General features: G+C 40.6%; 1 protein-coding gene across 1 annotated transcript in view; it reads right to left on the bottom strand.

Annotated features, from left to right (window-relative positions):
- Positions 1–27: 27 nt before the first annotated feature.
- The window catches only part of Hmg20a (high mobility group 20A), an 86,526-nt gene continuing 62,655 nt past the window's right edge, over positions 28–23,898 (bottom strand). The window contains exons 3-10 of the mRNA XM_040729746.1: positions 22,361–22,508; positions 19,731–19,943; positions 15,771–15,903; positions 14,834–14,865; positions 9,488–9,563; positions 8,731–8,946; positions 7,021–7,163; positions 28–2,366 (exon numbers count right to left, since the gene is read on the bottom strand). Of these exons, the coding sequence (XP_040585680.1) occupies positions 7,027–7,163; positions 8,731–8,946; positions 9,488–9,563; positions 14,834–14,865; positions 15,771–15,903; positions 19,731–19,943; positions 22,361–22,508 (955 nt within the window). The 3' untranslated portion in view covers positions 28–2,366; positions 7,021–7,026. The remainder of the gene's footprint in view (positions 2,367–7,020; positions 7,164–8,730; positions 8,947–9,487; positions 9,564–14,833; positions 14,866–15,770; positions 15,904–19,730; positions 19,944–22,360; positions 22,509–23,898) is intronic.

Here is a 23,898-nt window from a genome sequence, read left to right as displayed (position 1 = left end):
CGATCCAAGCAAAACTGGTCACATGGGTTCAACATAGAAAAGTTTTAATGAGGCAAATGTCAAGCAAGCATATCAATTTCTTAAAGAAAATCTAAAAGTTTAATTACAAAACACTTGTACAGAAACCTGGCAATTCAACAGTTCTAAACACATGTACACAATATTTTTTTTCTAAAACTTGTCAGAAATAAAACCCCTCATCTCCCTTCCCCAGCTGCTCTGTGTTTTAATAAAAAGCAAGAAGGAAATGTGTAACACTGAATAGGTAACTGCTTATTTCTGGAGGAGAGCATGTAGGTGCAGAATCAACTATGCACCGACCAGAAAATAAATCCCTGTGCCAGCCTGCACCCTTACCATCTCCTCTGTGTTGAGCCTGGGGCGACGGGAGGTAGCACAGGCCAGCTCCACACAACCTGACTGAATCCCAGCCACCCTCCAGGCAGGTGTCAAGCTATTGGGAGAGGCAATATTTAAAAGCAAGCTACTGCTTTGACCAGGATTCCACCCAGTAGATTCTCTTGCTGTCCTCTTGAATTCTGGTTATGCAAATGTGTCTAGACAAGATGAGGCATCACATCTAGAAAGAGGGGAATGATGATCTTTGGACCAAGTCATAGCCTTATCTGGCCATAAGATCAGTGCTATGGGAGCGGTACAGAGCTGCACACAAAGAGAAACAGCAATATGAGGAAGGAAGAAAGGACAGGAAGCATCTGGCAGAAGGCAGACACAAACTTCCAGAACCAGCTTGGGTGTCCTTCTGCCACAAACAGTGAGTTCCACATGGGCTTAGCAGGCAAGAAATCTAAACGGCAAAAATAGGAGACAAGGGCAGGGAACCAGGACAGCACATGAGCAGCTGAGCTGATGGGCTATGCAGCCATAATGTAAGGATCTTTTCCTAAAGGAGTGGTATGTGGGCTTCAGTGCATGAGGTCTGATGTGTTCACATAACTCACTATTGTTACTACTGCTGTTTCCTTTGGACTGTCTAATAAAGCACAGTGCTGAGAAGACAGGATGGTGCAGCCACAGGCTGGAGCTCTGGATGGTGCCCTGGCTTATGGGCATACTGTGAGGGCCACACTTCATCCCCCTGCCTTTGGTGGCCGAGTGCTTACATACTGGGCTCAGCATGCTCTGCTTTGGTTCCAAAGATCTCAGCTGCCACTTTTAGCCTTGTGCTCTAGAGCATAAAAGAAAAACCAAAAACCAAACCAAACCTAAACCCCAAAACCCCAATCCAAAACCAACCCTGAGGAAAGAAACAGAACCTGTTTGTTTTTTCCGGTTAAACAAAAATCTCTTAATGAGGAGCGGCAAGGAAGGAAGCCTGTCTTTTCCACATAGGTTCCATAGATTTGGCAGTTAGTGGCTACAGAAGGACGACAAAACACATGAGGATTTCACTGTGCCCTTTTGTCAGCTCAAGAGACTACTTCCAGAGAAGTTTCCATCACCTTAATGCACAGGATCTTTACAATGAAGACAGAGTTGCGGTTTCCACTTAGATGTTGGGCTGTTTTCCAACTACTTTCCCTTCCTCCCTCTTTACCAATGACCTTTTCCTCAGCAAAAGTGCTCCACAAGACACTGCCAACAGATGGGGACTGAAGAGCCTTGCTGTGGCTGGGACTCCATGTCTGAGCAGAAGCAATGCTCAGAGAACAGCAGGCAGGACCAGGAAGGAAGGAGGGAGCATTGTCCTTCAGGGCAGTAATCACAGAGCCTGCTGAGGGCTGGCACCCACTGAGCACCATGTGGGGTGTGAAACACAGCCTCACTCCACAGGGTACGTCAACAAGAAGCTCCCTTCTTTGGAGTCACAGCAGGGCAGTGATGGGAGAAAACTGGGCTCATCCAATGAGAATTCTCTTTCAGAGCCCTGCTGAGCAACAAAGCCCAGAGGTCAGAAAATGGAGATGTATAACTTGGTGGGAGTGAAGGGAAGCCCCAGAGGCATTTAAAAAAGTGACATCTAGGTAAGAAAACTAGCGGAACTGTAACAATGAGAAATCTTCCTTTTTGCTGCAGAGGGAAGGAAGATGTCAGTCTCAGGGTCACCACTGTCAGAGGAATGTATGCAGATCCACTTCAGCAGAAATGGGAACGAGAGGAATCTAAGAAGACTTGGAAGTCGGTGAGGGGCTGCACACTTTCAAGGCTTCACACAGGTTTCCACAGAGTTCACATTTCCATCTTTGCTGCTCCTCACACAGCTTCCTGGGGTGAAGGCATTTCACTTACTGACAATTCTTTCACAGGGAGGGATCTGCAGTCCTATTCCTGCACTCAGTTCAAACGTTCATGGGTGGCTTCTCATTCTGCACAAGTGAAAACATTACATCTTGGAGCACTAAGATCTGTAGAATAAGGGGGAAAAACACCAAAAAGGTAACAGCGGATCAGAAGGAGTTAGGGCTACGGATTTAAAAATGCTTTGTTTGACTTCTGAGAGGATTATACCAGGGAAAATATGAAATACAGAATTCATAAAGCTGTAGGCAGGCATCAGTGAGATGTTCCAGACAATGTTTCACTGAGAAATATGGCCTGTGCTAGTCCTAGGTCCAAGAGAACCAGCAGCTGTCATAAAAAAGCAACAATCAGACAAATCTGTGAGGGAAATTAGCAACTCACTTCAGTCCACAGAATGTGAGGCCAATCAAAACCAGTTTTCTTTAAGAATAAAGCTAAGGATATCTGCCTGTAAAGGAAATGTGTTTATGTATTATATCAACACATTTTTTTAACTGATTAAAAATACAGTCATTGGCCCAGCAAGATGGCTTAGTGGGTAAGGCTGCCAAGCCCAGTGACCTGAGTTCAATTTCTGGGACCCACATAGTGGAAGAAGAGAACCAGCTCCCGTAAGTTGTTTTCTGATCTCCATACCCAGTGTGGCATGTACATGTTCACACACATACACAGACAGACATATATAAATGTAACAAAAATGCAATACATAAAAAAAGAATATTTTCAATCTTCAAACAGCCAAGTTATGTAGTTCAATAGAAACTGGGCAACACATGGATTGTGACAGTCATAAAGCATCCTCCTGGTTCCATTTTTGTCTCTAGGTGCTAGTTGGCCACAGAAAGGTGACAGCTAGGGAAATTCTTCTATTGTATATTTATAAAAGGAAATTTAAAATGGCTGGCCAAAAGTCACTAACATCATAATCACTGTGTCTGCCTTAATGCTTTGCTGTAAGTTTTGAGTACCTTAGGCCAGCTTCCTTCCACCCGTCACCTTAGGGCTAGGCTTCAGAAGCCTGAGAGTTCAGACAGCCATGTTTAGCTCTGGCTTCTGAAGTCATTCACTCAGGTGATTTCAAATGCTACAACTCACCTCTTTGGGATTCAGTTTCTGCATAACAAAATGCTGGGTTTCTGAGATAGGGGATAGCCCAGTGGATAAAATGCTTGCTGTGCAGGCACAAGGACTGGCATTTGGATCCCCAGGACCCACATAAAAAGCTGGATGTGGTGGTACACATCTACAACCCCAGTGCTGGTGAGCCAGAGGCAAGCAGACTGTTACAGCTCACTGGCCAGCTAATCTAGCCAAACTGGTGAGATCCAGATTCACTGAGGGTGACAGAGGATGACTCCAGACACTGATCTCTCTGGCTTTTACATGTGCACGCATGGAAGAGTGCACATATATACACACACATACAGTTGGAGTTCTAAAGGCCCTTTCCAGCTCTGATATGTTCTGTAAAACTTGTAAACTTGTGGCTACTAGCTTCACTTTATTCACTGGCTCCTGACAGTGGAATGAAGCCTTTGCCAAGCGCATGTCAGAGTAATTAATTGTACCATGAGTGCTGAGGAATCAGGCCTAGTTGTCTGTCTATACACATCTGTATAATGAGACCAAGCCAGTATTAATCACAATCTTTCTAATTGTTTCATTTGACAGCGGTAGGTGTGGGGCGGGGCTTGGTCATGTTTGCATGGTAAATTGTAAGAATCTGTAGTAATAGAACAGTGAACATTTTCAGGCTCTTTTTTTCCCAAGGACAAAATACTTTTTGTTAAAATCAAGGAGACTGGTAATGGCCTAGGTTTCTCAAAGACTCTTCAGAGAGGAGCCACTACAGTTTATAGCATTATGGCAGACAGCTTTAGGAGAGCCTTACTGGCATATGCTCAAAGTGAAAAGCCACTTTTGGCTTCATACCCGAATTCATTGCCCTCTCCTTAGGTGAGGAAACTCCATGTTATCAATTACTGATTTCTTTCGTAATCTTCCATGCTGAGTCTCCCAGCTCTCTCTTTTTAAGCCTACAAGAGTGCTAATTGAAAACACTATGTGAGAAGGAAGATGAGCTCCTGAGAATCCCAGGCCTAGATTTACAAGCTGTTGCCTTCATAATCGGCAGCACGATGCCACTTCTTTATTCTGTAGGGAGTTCAGCCATCTCTTAGAAGTAAGTCCATTCCATCTGGCTGCTCGCTAGGATGATAATATTGTTCTCATCTAAGCATGACCAAAGCTAAAGTATAATGAATTGTCTTGTATGGTCACCATCCAGAGGCTCAAGCAAGATGGATAAAGGCTATTGTCTTTGTTTCTGCTAGAAAATGCTGCCTTTTTAGATAGAGAAATAGAGGCCTTAGGTATTCTCACATGTGTTGTTCAAAAACTAAACCAAGCCAGAGTCCAGGTTAAGCAGATGAGGGTGCTCCTGTACCTGGAGGACAGAGATGCAAACTCTTGCTACCCCCAGAGAACATTCTGCTAATCATTTGTGTTTTAATACATGGCTATATTAGTATGTGGTCCAACCCTAAAATTTCCACCTGGATTTTAGTCAGTAGGTAAGAAACAATTTAATCAACAGACCAGGGACTATCCTATTTTGGAGATTGTATATTACAAGAATACCCTCCTAAAGAAAACAAAACACAATTTCATTTAAGAAATATTATCTGGCCGGGCAGTGGTGGCGCATGCCTTTAATCCCAGCACTCAGGAGGCAGAGGCAGGCGGATCTCTGTGAGTTCAAGGCCAGGCTGGACCGACGGCCTCCACTACAGAGAAACCCTGTCTCGTAATACCAAAAAAAAAAAAAAAAAAAAAAAAAAAAGAAATATTATCTGACCAAATGTGGCAATACAAGGCACCTTTAGGAAAGGTGGGAAATTTGGGAAATAGGCAGGAGGAGCTCTATGAATTTGAGGCTAGCCTGGTTTATATTTCAAATCCCAAACCAGCAAGGGCTAAACATTGAGACCCTGTCTTAGAAAGAAATGCTATCTGGCTGGGCGTTGGTGGCACACGCCTTTAATCCCAGCACTCGGGAGGCAGAGGCAGGCGGATCTCTGTGAGTTCGAGGCCAGCCTGGTCTACAAAGTGAGTTCCAGGACAGCCTCCAAAGCTACAGAGAAACCCTGTCTCGAAAAACCAAAAAAAAAAAAAAAAAAAAAAAAAAAAAAAGAAAGAAATGCTATCTGATGACTGCCCATTAGTTCCAAAAAGTTTTCATGGGCATGTGCAGTTCTCTTTTGGAAATGTACTTTCTGCCCCCTCCTCCAACAGGGTGGAACACTTGCTACTACTTATGTGTTGACTTTTCTTTTCATATATGTGTGTGTGTGTGTGTGTGTGTGTGTGTGTGTGTGTGTGTGTGTGTCTGTACACATGAGTATAGCTGTCCATACAGGCCAGAAGAGGGCTGGAGTTATAGGCAGTTGTAAACTGCTGTGTGGGTGATGGGAACTGAACTTGGGTCCTTTGGAAGAATATCAAATACTCTTAGCTGCTGAGTCGTCTTTCTAGTCCCTCCCCTTTAGTTTTATTTATTTATTTATTTTTTGAGACAGGGTCTTTCTATATAGCCTTGGTATCCTGGAATTCTCTATGTAGATATGTAGACCAAGCTGGACTTGAACTCATAGAGATTCACAAGATGGAGTCTTGGTATGTTAGCCTTGGAGCTTACTATGAAGACCAGGTTGATCACGAACCCTTGGTGACTCTCCTGCCTTTATCTCCTAAGTGATGGGATTACATGCCTCGTTTTTTTTTGTTTGTTTTATTGTGTGCATATATACATGTGAGTATGTGGGTACTTGTGTGGATGCACATACAGCCTAGAGGACATTCAAGGCTGTCATTTCTCAAGAACCATCTACCTTCCTTTTTTGAGACAGGTCTTTCACTGGCCTGAAACTCACCAATTAGGCTAAGCTGATTGGCCAGCAAGCTGCAGGATCTACTGTCTCTTTCTCCTCAGTTCAAGAGTTAAAAGTACATCATCACACCTGGCTTTTTATGTGGGTTCTGGGATGAAAACTCAGGTCCTCATATTTATGCTTTAAACACTTAACAACTGAGCTACCTTTCTGTACCGATTGCTTGCTTTTCCAGGCAGCCTTACTAGCCCATGCTGGTCTTGAAGTCACAATCTTCCTGCCTCAGCTTCACAAGGGCTGGGACTGCCTTTTTTTTTTTTTAAACCCTTCTAAAATCAAGACATTAACTGCTTCATTGAAGTTTAGTTTATTTCAACATTTAACATACATCAGTCACACTGTTACTCAGTGGTGAATAAGAACAATTCTTAACGTATATAGGATTAAATATACAAGTTCCCATTAACTACTTATAAATTAGCACTAACATTTATTATGGAAAAGACAGATTAATAGGCAAATACTATTTATTTTGTTCTGAGAACTATTTTTTGGGTTATTTCCCTTAAACTTTCCCAGAGTCTTCAAGATCCTTTAGGAAACCAGTAAGGGGCAAGGCTAGAAGAGTTCCAACAAAAAAATCATGTTGCTTCCATTAAGCAAGTCTGACATATATAGGAGAAACCGTCTTGAGTCTGTTTTTATATTAGTGAGAAAGACATCTAACAATTATGCACCAGGAACCTAAGTCAAGTTTCTACATCAGTCACTCAGTGCAGTTCCAGGTTCTAGCAATCTTGATGGTATGAGGACATCCCACTTTTGAAGATGGGCTTGCATGCAAGTAACCAGTTCAGTGTGTACTCACCAGCGCTTAACGATCCAGCCTGTTCACAACCTCTCGGACTGTAGCTATGAAGTTTTCATTGTCTTGGGGATTAGCTAAAATTATACTGTGCAGTCTGTTCATATATGAGTCAATGGTGTCCACTGTTGGCATTTCTCCACTTCCTGAAATGAGATAAGAAGACTAAGAAAACTTTCCCCATGCAGTTCAGCTACATGACATTTAACAAATCCAAGTTAAAAAAATCATGACACTAATGTGGTTTGCTTAAAGAGACAGATTTTAATTGCATAGGGAGAGACTTAGACCTCAAAGATAGGATGCTAATCTGCGTAGTCTGTGGTGGTTTAGATGAGAAATACAGGCTTATTAAGCATTTCCCCGCCCTGACAGGATTTCTCTGTGCAACAGTACTGGCTGTCCTGGAACCTGATTTATAGACCAGGCTGGTCATGAATTCACTGAGATCCACCTGACTCTGTTTCACAAGTGCTGGGATTAAATGCTATATCAACACTTGGTTCCTGGTTGACGGCACTGTTTTGAGAGGGTATGGAACCAGGTAGAGGCTAGCTGGAAGTATGTAACAGAAGGATGGCTTTCTGAGTCTGTAGCTGTGCCCCATTTCCAGGTAGCTCTCTCTACCTGGTGTTTTTGGTTGAAGATGCTGTCTCTTAGCTTCCTGCTCCGGCTACTTTGCTGCCATCCATTGTCACACTTCCCTGCCATGATGGACTCTTACCCCTCTGGAACCATAAGCCAAAATAAACCATTTCTTCTGTAAGTCTCTTTTGGTCATGATGTTTTATCACAGCAACAACAAACAACTAATGCATAGTCTAAAACAGTGGTTTTCAACCTATAGGTTTTGATCTTTGAGGGTCGAATGACCCTTTCACAGGGGTCACCAAAGATCATCGGAAAACACAGATGTTTACATTACGATTCATAACAGTAGCAAAAATACAGTTGTGAAGCAGCAATGAAAATAATATTTTGGTTGATTATGGTCAAAAGTTTGAGACTGCCAGATTTTTGCCATCACCATAATTAAAATGTGAGTGTAGGTAAGAAATACTAGTATTATTTTTCTTTCCATTAAAAAATAAATACAAGACAAATATACATAGAAGTGCTTTCCCTTAGGATTTGAAACTTATTTACCGATGGTTCTGAATATCAAATAAGGTTTAATGGTAAAGAATACATAACATTAAAATAAAGGTAGGCAAAAATATAAATTAAAGTCTGAAAGTCTGGATGATTTTAATAAATATGGACATTCTATAATATGTCTTATTGAAAAATCCTTTTTTTTTTTTTTTTTTGAGATAGGGTCTCACTATGTAACCAACCCTAGGTATTCCAGAACTCACTATGTAGACCAGGCTGGCATTGAACTCACAGAGATCCTCCTGCCTCTGCCTCCCAAGTGTTAGGATTAGAGGTGCCCTGCCTAGCTTCCATTGATGCTTGGGTGGCAGAGGCAGACATCTCTGAGTTCGAAGCCAGCCTGGTCTGTAGAGTGAGTTCCAGAACAGTCAGGGCTGTTACACAGAGAAACTTGTCTGGAGGGGGAAATAAAAAAGGAAGTCTCAATAGGGACCCTTCCTCCCCATTTTCCTCTTGGGAGACATTTCAGCTTTTCCCAATACTAATATAGAAAGCACCCCATCCCCACCCCGGCCCACTCTCCCTGCCATGGAAAGAGGATGGAGAGGATGACACTACCAGGCAAGGGCATGCTGGCAAAGCTGCTGGCCAGCATCTGCCGCAGGGTTTCCAGGTGCTGCTGAAGGACCGTGTTCCGGCTCCGCTCCTGAATCACATCCACCTCCAGCTTCTCCACTGCTGTGCGCATGCTCTCCACGTGCTTTTGGAGGGCTGCATTCCTTTCTTCAAACTCCATGTTGGACTTACGAAGCTGCCGCAGCTCTGCCTCACGAGCTGAGGACACATGCCCCCCAGAACACATGTGGTAAGAGAAGGCGCCTCTAGAAGTCTCAGTAACCCTCCTAAGGAAGCTCTGCTTAGCTGTCTCTCATTAGCTCCCTCCTCATCTCCCAATTCTCTTTATGACACTCCAGATAGCAATTTCAGCAATGAAACGCCTGGCTCCCCGGAGCTATTTTAATTCTTAAAGCAACACATTCTATATAGAAGATTGCAACAAACACTGGCAATTCCCAGCATTTTGTTAAAATTTGCTTTTAAAATTGTGCAGTAAGAAGCCTAAAGGTCTTCACAGGGGTACCCGGGAAGACTGGCTAAGCACAGCTATGGACACCCATTTGTCCTTCAATGGAATCAGCTTTGTAATTTCTTTTCTTTTACTTCTTTCTTTTTAAAAAAAACAGACATTCTTTGCAGCAAAGTCCTCTCCGGTCCTAAGGAGGGCTATCAGCCAGAGATTTTGAGCAATTAACTCCTGAGAACTAAATCCCTTGTCAAAGACCCAAGGTACACACAAAAATATTGCAGTAATCACCTTTGCTGTGGTTCAGGAATTCTTCTGTAAATATAGGGATGTCAAAAACAGACCGTTCCTTTACCTCTGTTTCTTTCTATGAATCAAGAACAAAAGTTAGTTCTCAGAAGTTAAATAAAATAATAGTGCCCAAAGCACCAGGATCATGTCTTCCTTAGAGAAACGGTGAGCAGAAGTCAGACCAGGAGAGCCCGGGAGGAGAAATATTCACTCATTGGAATGAACTTCACAGAAGCTCATTCCTAGCACCATGCTTTGAATAGTCTACAGTAGAGTTGTGAATGTGGTTGGGTCAGGAATTGAAAAAGGTGTTTTAGTTGTTCTTATTGGCTATGCATTTAAAGCACTATATGAGATGGGAGTATGCAATCAAGACTTGCTGAATGAGAATAAAAAGTCTAAGCAGAGATCTGCCAGCAATGAACAATAATAATGGCATTCTGCCGGTACTTCTATCTATTTATGAAGGGGTGGTTTATCTTTGGGGCTCCTGTAGACTTTTCTTCAGACACAGGAAAAACAAACAAACCCAAGAAGCCAGAAATAATCAGGCTCTATAAATAAGAAATCCAAGGATTATGTGAGACAGAAAATACCCAATCAATTCACCTATAAACCATTAAGATAAAAAGAATCATAAACCACTGTAAAATATTTTCAGCCATTAGCTTTAAGAACAAGGTCAAGGGGCTGGAGAGATGGCTCAGTGGCTAAGAGCACTGGCTACATTTCCAGAGGGCCCAGGTTCAATTCCCAGGACCCATATGGTAGTTCACAACTGTCTGTAACTCCTGTTCAGAGGATCTGACACTCACATAGACATACATGCAGGCAAAACATCAATGTACATAAAATAAAAATAAATAAGTAATTAAAATAACAACAAAAGAACAGAGCCAATATTTCAACTTTCTTTGGCTGATATTTCTGTAATGAATTTGAAGTTGAAAGTATAATGAATATAAGCTATAGATGTTTTAAATGCAAAATCTTGCATAACATAGAGAGAAGAGTAGAAAGTGAGGAAACTATCGTGAAATCTGGAGATTCCAAAACCTCTCAATAAGAAAGCAGTAAAGAAAAGACCCAGAATTTCATTTCTATAAAAACATGTTAAGGTAAGAAAGAAAATGTATGAAACAAAGGTTAAAATGTTAAAATGTATCCTCTTGCCAGATGTGGTGGCTCTGGTGGATTTCTGAGTTCCAGACCAGTTAGGGCTTTATACCCTGTCTAAAAAATACCAAAACAAACAAACAAACAAAAAGCAAAGCAAAAAAACCAAAAAGCTGTTTCTACTTGTTACAACTAACTTTTATCTTTGAATAAAGAAATGACTTGATGCCCAGTACAAAAGTTAAGCAGTTCAGCTGTGAGGAAATCTGAGAGCAGGGATCCTGTCTCCCATTGGTGTCTGCCTAGGAAGGGGACAGACTGGAGGAACTACCTATTGCTGGGTAGAGATCAAGATAGGCATTTAAGATGGGAAACTGGCGGTTCACATGGGTAATCACAGCACTTGTGAAATCTCTCTAAAAAATGGATGGAAATCTGTAAAAATATGTGTTTACTTGAGGAACATTTCATTTCAGATTGCTTAATTTTTACCATATTCTTTGGTTTTCCTCATGGAGAAAAGCAAATTTTCTAGAACAATTTAAAAATAAACAGCAGGGTTACCATCAAAAGTGCCACATTGTGTCATGCACACCTCTCCCCCAAGATAGTTCCCAGTGGATTCCAATGAGAACTAATTAATGTATGGTCAAGAGAGACTGGTCCCGAAAGGGATCTTAGCCCCATTTCCAGTAGCTGTCTATAGACTGCGGGCTTACTGGATACTGATACTTTATTACCTGGTTGTGACAGGAAACTCATCACACACAGTCCCAAAATGCACAGTCCCATAGGGCCAATTCTAAATCTTCAAGTGACTTAGAACAGAGCCTTGTAACTAGTTCTCTTACCTTGTTTAATTTCCTACTCAGCTGCACAGTGACCTCACCATGGGTCCCAGTATTTCCCATTCAGAATGATAAGGGGTTGCTTGGCTCTCATAACCAGGGCACCAATCTCCCCAGAATGGTAATTTCATTCTATTCCTTGCCAGAACAGTCCAAACCAACTCATTACATAAGGGCAGAGGCTAGCAGCAGCCAGGTACAGTATCCACTGCCCCTTGGTACAGATTCTTAGAGTACAAAATAAGAAACGTTAAAGCAATTAAATGACACTGTTCAGTCTCCAAATGCAACAGAGACATTCTACTTAAAGGAAGAGTGGTAATAAAAACCACCAGCACTCCTCCATTACTGAGTACATTACTCGGCACTGAGAGGCTCCTCCTGGGGGCTTGGATATACTTAAGCGCTCTAAGGATTGCTCAAGGGATTAAAAGCATAAGGATTTGATTACCTCCTCATTGAAGGGTCTAATTTGTTCAGGCTGAGTGTCATTTTGTCATTTTTCATAAATTAAACAAAATTATTGTTTCTAGCTCTGTCTTCATATGAGATGAAGACATTTTCTAGAGAGCAAAGCTCACTGCCTCCTTTTTTTTTTTAATTTTTGATTTTTCAAGACAGGGTTTCTCTGCATAGCCCTGTCTGTCCTAGAGCTAGTTCTGTAGACCAGGCTAGCCATGAACTCTGCCTGCCTCTGCCTCCTGAGTACTGGGATCAAAGGTGTGCACCATCACCATCCAGCAGTGGGCTGGTTTTTGATATAAGACAAGAATACTCTTCTCTTTGGATTTCCATTCTGTACACTCACTGAGTAGAAGGAAAAGGAACAGAGGGCTCTCTGAACGTAATCTATTTCAGGCATGATTTAGGGCAAGGCTCAGAGCCAGGACTACAGAGAGTGTGTCCCGTATCTCGCAAGTGTCTTTTTCTTGAGGACCATTCTCATTATCATGAGCCAGGATGCAGTGCCTTCTGCTATGCAGAGCGGCTTCCAGGAGCACATTTGTCAGCTTCTGTCCGGGCAACAATGGCTTAGGGAATCTAGTCAATTCAGAAAGAAAATCAGCTTCTTTACTATATGGAAACTGGTAACCCGTCTTCACTAGCATCCAATTGACACCCCAGGTGTACTTTCAACAGTGTCTAGTTTATTCCATGTAGCATGGCACTGCACTGTCAGCAGTGGCTAACTGAGATGCAGAACCTACTCTACTGCCTCTAACTGAACTTTTTATTTCTTTAAATTTAGTTTATTTTTATGTGTATGAGTGTTTTGCTTGCATGTATAGCCATGTATCATGTGTGTGCCTGGGGTTTACAGAGGCCAGAGGAGGGCTCTCCTGGGACCGGAGTTACAGACAGTTGTGATATGCCATGTGGGTGCTGGGAATTGAAGCCAGGCCCTCTGCAAGAGCAGCCAGTGCTTCTTATTGCTCTCCAGCCCCCTCTAACTTAAGTTAAATAAACTCTCTTATCCTAGGCAAGTCACCCCCCACTTACTGGCAAAATGGGGCAGCTGAGAATATGTCTGAAGCCTTAGTATTTTACTGGAATAGTTCTCAGTTCTACTGGAATCCTATTACACTCCTCGTAAGAGAAATAAGTACGTATTTAGAATATATGATGTTTTCAGTACTTTATAAGACATATTATTTTTTTATTAACTCCTTCATACATCTGATGAAATATTCCAAATACATGTGAATACCAGAAGCCAGCTTTGGGTGTTATCCTTAAGAGCAAGCCAGCCACTCTGATTTTTGTTTTTGTTTTTGTTTTTTTTTTACAAGACAGGGTTTCTCTGTAGCTTTGGAGTCTGTCCTGGAACTCACTCAGCAGACCAGGCTGGCCTCGAACTCACAGAAATCTGCTTGTCTCTGCCTCCTGAGTGCTGGGATTAAAGGCACGCACTACCATCACCCGCACGGTGCCACTATGGTCTTTTGAGATGGAGTCTCTCTTTGGCTTGGAACTTTCCAATTAGGCTAGGCTTTGTGGCTAGCATTACCCAGAGATCCATCCATCTCTGCCTCTCCAGAGCTAGTATTACAAGCATGTGCCACTCTACACAGTTTTTGACATGGGTTGCTGGGGATCTGACTCAGGCCCTCATGCTTGCATAGTAAGTACTTAACTGACTGAGCCATCTCCTAGCTTGAAAACTATTTTGTTTAAATTTCCACTGCTTTTCAGTAATCTTGGATTCTTATCGGAAAATAATTTTTACAGAATACCTTCTTCATGTAAGAGCATTATGCTAGGTGGCATGGCATTGGGTAGAAAGGTAGAAACTAGATCAGGTATGCCCTCTCAGGGAGATCACACATAATCCAGAATATGAACAACAGAAGTGCTTGGAAGAGTCTAGACCAGGCTAGCTCAGCTAACGATATGGGAGAAGTATAGCAACTTCGAAGATTAAAGCAAGTTGGAAGAACTAAAAGGAGCCAAGGAGGAAATGGAACTTAACAGGGCTTGAAGGATGACTTTAACTTTGAGAAGCAGAAATAGGAAGATGGAGAGAAGACTGTATGGAGAAGGAGATTATCCTGTGAAAAGAACAAGAGGAACAGACACAAGGCAGAGGAGAGCAGCACCTGGAGGATGCTGAGCAGTAAATAGTTTTAAGGTGTTTGAAATGAGAAGCTGCGACTAACTAAGGAAGACGCTGACTGCTGTGTCTTAATACGATCTGGTGAGCAAAGATGAGTCCCTGAAATTTTAAAGCACAGAATGACCATAGATTTGACTTTTTTGGTAATATTTAACAGCCTAGATCTACATATAAAGCATATAAAAGCAGCAGAGTCAAACATACAAGCGTGTGTGTTAGACACACACGGAAATACAGGCTTAAGTCCTACTGTTGGGCTGAAGCAAACCAGAGGGAAAAGGTCAATAAACAAGCACATGCCCTGAGATAAGGACAGGGAGGAGGTACAGGGACTGAATGCCAGTCAGCTGCATGACACTAAGGACCATTTTAACCAAATGTCGGGGTTCCTGAGTATCACCTTTCTGATACAGGACGACAGCATTTGTTGATGATAAACTATGGCCAAGTTGCAGCCTCTAGCTGGCTTCCATTTCTGCATCTTACTCTGAATTCCAGCCATTTCTTGGCATTTAAAACTAATAAAATTCTTAGACTACAGGAACAGATTGGGGTTAGGGACTGCAGTTCAAAGGCAGATTCATGACATAAGTGTCTACCATATGTTAAGAACCCCTGAGCCAAAGCAACTCAGTTTGAATTATGGGATAAAAAAACTCTACCATTCATGACAAAAAAAAAAAGAAAAAAAGAAAAAAGAAGCAAACAGCATTTCAAACAGCAATATTACTATAAATATATATGTGAATGCAGACAGAAGGCAATTACCTCATGATCGTGAGTGGCCTGTCGGGCTGCATCTAAAAATATAAGAGAATAAAGAAAACATTAGATTGAAAAAGAAAACAATAGCAAAGCCCAAGTATATGACTGTGCCAACCAGAAAGCTTGCTGGTATCTGTGGACTTTCACAACATACGATATTTTCATTCATGACATTATTAACTGTCAGTCAACAAAAGTTAAATAGAACCCCACACCTACAGATCACACGATTAGCTAAGGAAACAGCAGACAGTTCTTACCTTCGAGAGACCAGAGTGCGAGAGTAGGTAGGAAACACATGCCAAAGGTTTTAGCAGCCTAGATGTGCAAGTGTAGAGAAGATGCTGTGGCTAAGGGATGACAGACCAGTGTGGGTGGTGTGCCTTTGGCAGTGTTTCCTGGAGAGGGGAACTGGAGCAAGACTTGTGAGGATGTGATGTACCATTTCAACAGAGAAAAAAGATCCCGTGAAGACATAGATGCTGTCTCATTCACTATCACTCCCTCAATGCCTAGAGGAGAGTCTGGTACTTAACAGAAGAAGCTCAACAGCTATCCTTTTGAATTCGTGCATGAATAAATTATTGAATGAAGGGATCATGGAGGCTGAGAGGAATAGCACAGAAAAGTCTTAGGACAAGTTAGTTACATGGTTTAGTAGACAGACGTTTAAAGGTAGAGACATGCCTAACTTGGAAACTAGACAATAAAGGCAGGTAGGTAGTAATACTTTTGGTTCATGAAGCAGATTGTTGCTCTTAGATATGGAAAGTCAATCAAAATGTCAAAAGGAGAATGATGTGATTTTGATAAAATTCTAGGGGGACATCTGTAAGTGAATACAGGATAATAGAGAAATGACAGAAACACATCTTTCATATTTGCCACCTTAACAGTTGGATTCATATCATTCTACCATGTATGCACTTCGTTCTGATACCTTGCCTATGAGATTTGCCTTTCTGACGGTCCTGGGTTTTCCTACTGAAGACCTTGTAGGCCTCGGTCTTCTGATACTGCTCCAGTTCCTTCATGTAACGCTCCTTATCTCTGTCTGCTTCATCAAGGTAGCGCTAAGAAAGAAGTATGGTATTATTTTCAAGAAACTGAGATGTTGGGTAAAATATCAATTGATTTTTTTTAAAGAAAAGAGCAAATTAATACATGAAAAAAGTATACAGTCAGTATGTTGTAGGAGAATCTGAAAGAAGTCATAGTATAGAATAAAATCTTTCAGTCATAAAATAAACAAGGGCTGGTGAGGTAGTTCATTAGGTAAAGATGATTGCTGCCATCCTGACAACTTCAGTTTGATCCTTGGAACCCTAGCGGTTGATGGAGAGAACTGATGTCTGAAAGTTGTCCTGACCTCTGCACATGTACACACAAAATAAATAAGTAAAATACATCATTTAGATAATAAATAAGTGATTGACTTTCTAGACTGTGTATTGCCTTTCCTAGTTTAATGAAGGTAAGTTCTATTGAGAGCACCATCATAAAACATTCATGAAGATTACAGTCAACAATCTCCCTAGCCTTATAGATAGAATTTCACATGGCCACTAGAGTTCTTCAGAGGTCTGAACCCCATATAGGCACATGTTCCCAGGGGAAGGGAAGGAATATTAGTGTGTTCCTCTACTATCAACTCATTTTGAGGGAATGATCTCATACATCCATTGGCCTTTTTAAAAGCCAGATGAGTGGAACACTAGCGCTGGAGAACATGAAAAGAATGATCTCATCCTATGGGCCTAAAAGAGACTACTCTAAGAGAGCTTTAACTGCATACTTTGATCATTTTGTGTTATTAATTATTTAAACAAGTCCATTGATCTCCAGAATTGTTTTGCTTAATGCCTTGTCCATTTCATTCATCAAATTAGGTATAAAAAAGTATAAAAGGTGCTGCCTGTAAATGAACAAACTAGATTCAGAGGTCATGTTAGAACTCTTGCCCCCCAGAGCAGATATAAGGGACTGGCCAAATCTGGGATGATTTTTTTTTTTAAATCTGGGATGATTTTAAGGAACAAATAATTAGGTATGGTAATAAATTATAAACTGCTGAAAAAAAGACATTTATACCATAAATAAAGTTGATGATACAAATTATTTATGATCATACCAATAACAAACAATATAAGCAAGTGTTCAAGAGGAGGAAAGAATAAGGCCTTTTATAGATCAGAAAGCTGAGGGCCAACTGGTAACTGTGTGTGGAGTATTGAAATTGGAAAAATTATCACTTTGTAAACATAATGATAAAGATTAGATAAGGTGAAACTTATCTGTTGATATTAAGTCTAGAGGAAATTTTTTTCTTTTTCTTTCTTGTTTTTTTCTTGAAACAGGGTCTTTTTACATAGACGTAGGTGTTCTAGAACTCAGGTAGACCAAGCTGGCCTTGAATACACAGAGATCCTCCTGCCTCTGCCTCCCAAGTGCTGGAATTAAAGGCATGCACCACCATGCTTGGTTCCAGTTTCTTTTCAGATCAATATAGATCTTTCTCCTTTTCTCCCCACCCCTCAGACAGGGTTTCTTTGTGTAACTCTGTAGACCAGGTTGGCCTCAAACTCACAGAGATCCACCTGCCAGTGCCTCCTGAGTGCTGGGATTAAAGGTGCTTCTTTTTCTTTTGTTGTTTTGAGATAAAGTCTCGTTGTGTAGCCTTGCTGGCTTGGAACTCACTATGTAGATGGTCTTGAACTTTTAAGAGCTCCATTTGCCTGAGTGCTGGGATTAAAGGTTGCAATCCAGCAATATGGAAATTTTTTGATGTGAAACAAATTATACATGTCTTTAAAATATCTCTCCAAAGATTGCTAATGAAATATTTACCAAGCCAATAAAATTAGCATTACAAACAAGTAATAAAGGACATGGTATACCTATATATGTGATACTCTGAGCAGTACATATCACCTATTCTAAGAATGCAGAACATCAATCTAATCTAATCTAATCACAAGGAAATACCAGACAAACAGAAAATGAATAATGTTTCTTCAAAAGTAACAAACAAACAAAAAGGCACACAGGGGTATGGGGAAAAGGAGGGGTCAGGTTTGGGGAAAGAGATGGTTCACAGTCTCTAAGAACATCAAAGAATAACTTATAAAGATAAAGCAATGCCGTGGTAACAACCTGAAGAAAATGACAAATATTTGACTAAAACACAGCTTGTTATTAGCTTAACATCTATATGAAGGGATGCTGTTGGTAGGAACGATGTCACTTCAGCATCTGAGTGTAGAGTATGGCATTATGTTAACACAAAATTATGAACTTGATGACATTATCAGTTATGTAACAGAGGATCTCTATTCTTAGGAAGTACAAAAGTATTCTGGGGATAAAGGCCAGGATATATGTAATTTACCTTTAAACGATTTAGGGAAAAATTGTGTGTGTGTGTGTGCATTAAAGAGCAACTACATGTGAATGGAGAAAAGGGATACAATGTGATAGCAATAGGAGAAGCTGTTTTAGGATTTCTAGAAGTTTTTTTGTACTATTTCTGTGTTTGTAACTTTTTGTACATTTGAAACTATTTCAAAATAAAAAGTTGATCAAACATATACAAAACCTTGTCCTAAGAAGCCAGCTGTGGTTATAGTAGTGAGAGAACTACTATTACTTCTGCTTTCTGTTTACACACTTGCATTAACCTGGCATGTCCAGCTGATGATCCCCTTGTTATAAACTGTTTGCTATTAGTTTGCTTACCATAAACACAAAGCTTCAAATTTAAATTTAATCTCATTTCTTTGAAAAATTTTGAATTCAATTAATTCCCAAGACAGTAGTTTTCAATTCGGTTTTAGTCTTTCTGGAATCCATTTTAAAGAGTACAAGCCATAAAAGAGTTTAAGACATAAAAGAAATATAGATCTTTGAGATGCCGGTTAGTAGGGGCTTTTAGTGCAAAGCCCATCAGCCTCAGTGGCCATCATCCCTTGCTGCATTGGCCTTTCACCCAGTGCATGGCCATCCTGTGCTTAACTCCCCCCAATCTCCCTAACAAAGGGATTCTCACTTCACTTTGGCAACACAGTTAGTTTCTGTCTTAGAGGAGAGAGATCAAGTAGTTCTGCTTTATTTTCTGTAGTGGTTAAATTTGCTAGAACTCTAGTTAAAACAATTGGTAAAGCAGTAAGATCCTTTTCTTAAAATTCTTATGTGAATTGAAGAATTTTGGCAAATGATTTTTTTCCCCTCATTTTTATTCATGACTTTCTTTAGTTCAATGGAATACATTACTTTGATAGATTTCTTAATTTCTTAATATTGAACCACTTTTCAAAACATTCTTCTTTGAACTCAGTATACACATTAAATAAAATGTAGCTATTTTAGTTGGGGGTGGATTCTAGAGTCCTTTCTTTCAGCTCACAACCCTCCAACAAATCTTGGGAAAGCTTCTACTCACTATGCTAGAGAACCACAAGGATTCTGCTATTCTGGTCTTTTCCTTCCCCATCGAGTTTCTGGTGGTTTTGTTGTTCCTGGCTTTATAGAAACAGAAGTCCTGTTTCTGCCTCCTTCTTTATATGCCCCTCTCCACGGTGTCTGTCTTCTTTCTCTCCTATGAACATGTCACTGGGTCAGGGCCAATCTGAACCAGTGACCTCTCCTTGGTTATATTTGCAAAGACCCTGTTCTGAGACTGCAGACACAGATTTTAGGGTACATTCTCTCAACCCCAGTACATAAGGCCAGCAGTCTGAATTCTCCAAGATGTGGCACTGGTTAAGTGGATGGCACTGATTAACCTGCTTTACTACTCCAGGTCTCCACATCTTCCTTAACCACTGAGCTATCTTTCCAGCCTCCAAATCGTTTTTTGAGACATAATAAAAACGAGCAAAGGACGAGAAGCAAGAACCATCACCTGCTTTTCCTCAGGAGGAAGTTTACTCCACTCATTGCCCAACATCCTTGTGATTTCTGGAAATGGGACCTCTGGTCTCTTTGCCCGAAGCTGTTCTCTACGCTCGTTCATAAATCGAACATATCCTGTAAGTGGGGATTTGGGTGCATTGCTGTCTCGGAGAGGTTTCTTCCTTTTTCTCCCTTTGGACCAGCCTCCTCGTTTACTTCTTTGCTATAAAACAAAACAAAAATGAAAAACAAAACCCAAACAATAATCACTCCACTAACCCATCAACCATAATAACAAACACCAATATCTAAAGAGGATCCGAATTGCACTTTCCTGTAAGGCCCTGGATATTCTAAGCTTCCCAGATCAGTCCAGGTACAAGACTGCAAAGCTAAGTAAGGAGTTTCAGATGTTTCAGCTGTACTTTAAGGTAACAGTTCTCAATCTGTGGGTAGAGTCCCTTCTGGAAGTCGAAGGACCCTTTCACAGGGGTGTCATATCACATATTCTGCATATAAGATGTTTACATTACGATTTATAACAGTAGCAAAATTACAGTTACAAAATAACAACAAAAATAATTTTATGGTTGGGTCACCATGACATGCTTTAAGGCATCATGCTACAAATGTCTATTAAAAATTTATTTTTGGAAACAGGGTCTCTCTAGGTAGCACAAGCTGGCCTCAAGCTCACTGTGTATGCAGGGTATCCTCAAATTCATGGTGATCCTACTGCCTCAGGCTCTTGAGTGCTGGGATTTCAGGCATGCATCAATACCCTTGGTGTATAAAGGGCTGTTTTGGTGCTAATCCCAGAAGATGAGAACGGGGTACCATGATCATGCAAACTCTTTGTGTTACTCTATACTTCCTGACAGGGATTTCTACAAGAGAAATTCAGCAACACACTCAGCACTGTGCCAGAGAAGCAGACGCTGTCACAGAAGACCAGAATAAGATGTCCCATGCACCAAGTGAAAGGAGAGCTGCAGCATGGGGATTCAAAATAATTCCTGAAAGTGTTCCTCCCTGATGCTAAAGACCAGTTAGCTTCCCATAGCAAACAGCAAACAGATATTTAAATTAATATTTAGGTCTCAGAAAAATATCAGTAACACATCTAAAATGAAGACATGATGATTTGTTCCTTAAACGTATATTTTTATAAAGTCATAAGGCTTTTTATTGTTGTTATTTTTTGAGCTAGAAGTCTTTATATACTGAGTTTAGATAAATCAGATCAAATCAACTTTTAAAATGCTTAAAAAGAAAAAAGCAGCACTTCAGTATCATTGATATTTTACCACAGCCTTTCTTCTTGGCCTTCTAAATGAGACCTAAGCATATTATGTTTTTGCTCCATAACTTAATAAATATATAGTCTATCAGTTAATGTATCATGGTTACAGGAATTCTCATTTCAGAGAAGAGAAAGGTAAAAAGGTTTAAACAGGAAAAAAAAGCCTCTAAGTATTAACTGTAGTACTGCACTCCTCCAAATATATGTGAAAATAGTGATAGTTCTCTATTTGGCAAATGGTATTATTAGAGATTAGGTATCCAGTTTTTGTTTATTTTTTGGAAACCTAGGAACATGAAACTACTAAGGAGCCTAGAGATGAAGCTCAGTGGAAATGTGCTTAGCACGAATCCCCAGCACTATACACCCACACAAATACCCCCAACACACACCCACAACAAATACATCAGTCAATGAAAAGCTGCTAGCATTCATTATTGTCTTTAAGAATGCTAATGGGGTAGATGAACAAACTAGTTATTTCACATAAAAAAAACAAAAATTGATGATGCTATTTTTTTTTTGTCTTAAAAAGAGTGCAATGTGCGGGGTGCTAGTGGCGCATGCCTTTAATCCCAGCACTCGGGAGGCAGAGGCAGGTGGATCTCTGTGAATTCGGGAGCAGCCTGGTCTACATGACAGGCTCCAAAATAATACAGAGAAACCCTGTCTTGAAAAACAACAACAACAACAAAAGAGTGCAATATGATTACTTTATCTATGAGGAAGTCTGGAGGTCCGACAAGGACATGATTGCTCATACCCATATTGAATCTTTGTGTGATTCAGAGAAAGATGGGCCCTATGTATCATTCAAAAGGTGTCATTAAGTGGTCTGAATCCTTTGGTACATGTGACTTGGTGCTGCAGGGCTTGTGAGCAGAGTATAGTCACGAGCAAGGGCATGAAGACCTCTAGTAGTTACTTAATTAAATCATTCATTCACAAAACAAATATCTGTCAAGGATGAGCATGGTAGGCACATCTGCATTACTAGCATGCAGCTTGGGTGACCTGAGACCTTGTATCAAAACAGCAATAACAACAATAACTTAAAAACAAAAATAACACAACACAACAACTCCAGCACACTATGGAACATTTCATAAGAGGTAACTACATTTAGTTAGACTGAGGATAAAGAGAGTCTGTTTGTCTCTGTGTCATTAAAACCACTGATATGCCTCTAGAAATAACTAGAGATAGGTGTGAGAAAACTGGGCAAACATCAGCTCAGGAAACTAAGACGTGGGGTGGCAATCACTTCACTCAACAACCCTTTGTATGCCTGTTGCTCTGGAAGCTCCAGAGGACAGTAACAGGAGATTTTAGCTTACCTCATCTTCATGCCTCTGTTCACTGCCTTCTGCAGCAGTGGAAGACTCACTCTGAAGCAGCTGGCCTTGGGAGAGATCTTCCACAAATTCTGGGTTGTTGGTGGACGATGTGGCTGTGCTGCTGTATGGACCCTCAGGGTGTGTTAATCTGAGCAACAAGCATAAGTACATAAGTTTAGTATGGACAGAAGCAAAGCTCTTATCAGGCTGAAGGCAAACTTTCCTGCCAGCAAAAGCATATGCCAGTACTTGAATTACTTCCAACACCACAATCTGTATAAAATATAGTGATGTTTCCAATCTCTGTCTAAAACATCTCTTTCCAACATAGATTTCATGCTTTAGTTCTGAGCATGCAACAGAGCTTTGCTATTATATGTTACCTTTCATGTGTTTGTCATTGATAGAGGAAACACTAGTAATGAACTAGATGAATATGAGTAGGAGCTGTCCAGGTACTTTGGCCCTTATCATAAAAGAGCCATTTCTTAAAGAGCATAGGAATAACTCTTATGGAATATAATATAGGCTATAATTTCTTAGATTATTGAGTAACAATCGGATCACTTGACTAGCTAATACAGTAAGTTTAAATATATTTTTTTTGCAAAATACTGGAAATCAAGCACAGAGCTTTATACATTCTAGGCAAGTGTTCTATTCTGAACTACAACCATAGCCCAAGTATAAATTGTTAATTCTTCCAATAATCTATGCCTAGTGAGTTCTTCTAAGAAATGGACAAGGAGAGTACAGACTGTGGATAGTTGAGACTCGCATGTACTAATAAGTTATTTAATTATTTTTAAGGGGAGTACTGGAAAGGCAAGAGAGGCAGGAAAATGGACAATAGAGTAATATTTGGTTACTATTCTGAAAGAATATACACCCCACAAGACAATCAGCACTAATTGCGATGCAATGTAAGTACTGCAGTAGATGTTTACAGAAAGTGTCATAAGAGGCACTGGAGAGGGTCAGATGAATTTTCTGTGTGTGGAGAGACTGCTAAAAATGGTTTCACAAAGGAGATCTTGAAAGACAATAGGCACTGATCAGGTAAATATCATCATCCTATGCTGAAAAAACAAGGTCTAAGAGAAGGAAGTCCAATTAAGAGCTATGCAGCACACAATGGAGATTAAAAACAAGTAGAACAAAGAACAGAGGAGCAAAAGCTAAGAGACACAAAAGGTGGAGACTAGAGAGAACTTTGAATGAATGAGCATAAACAGCAAGGGAAAAGCAAGAGTCCAAGGTAATTCTGAGGTTTCTAGCAGGTGATTAGGAATTACTATTAATCATGGACAGAATAGGATATATGGATGAGATGATGAAATCCTTATAATTAAGTGGAGATCACCCATGGTCCACTGAAAACATTGCCTGAGATACAGAGCCTGCACCAGTCATATTCTGTAACCAGGCAAGGTGAGACTGGGACACCAACCAAGCTATAAAACCTTCCTTTGACCTACAGTTTGTCCTGCCTACAAGATGTGATGGGGCAATGGTGGCATAGAACGTGTGGGAGTGGC

This window comes from Mesocricetus auratus, unplaced genomic scaffold, assembly GCF_017639785.1.
Source record: "Mesocricetus auratus isolate SY011 unplaced genomic scaffold, BCM_Maur_2.0 Super-Scaffold_100022, whole genome shotgun sequence".
Taxonomy (NCBI): Eukaryota; Metazoa; Chordata; class Mammalia; order Rodentia; family Cricetidae; genus Mesocricetus; species Mesocricetus auratus.
The sequence above is the reverse complement of the archived record's forward strand: the minus strand, read 5'-3'. Positions and strand labels throughout refer to the sequence as shown.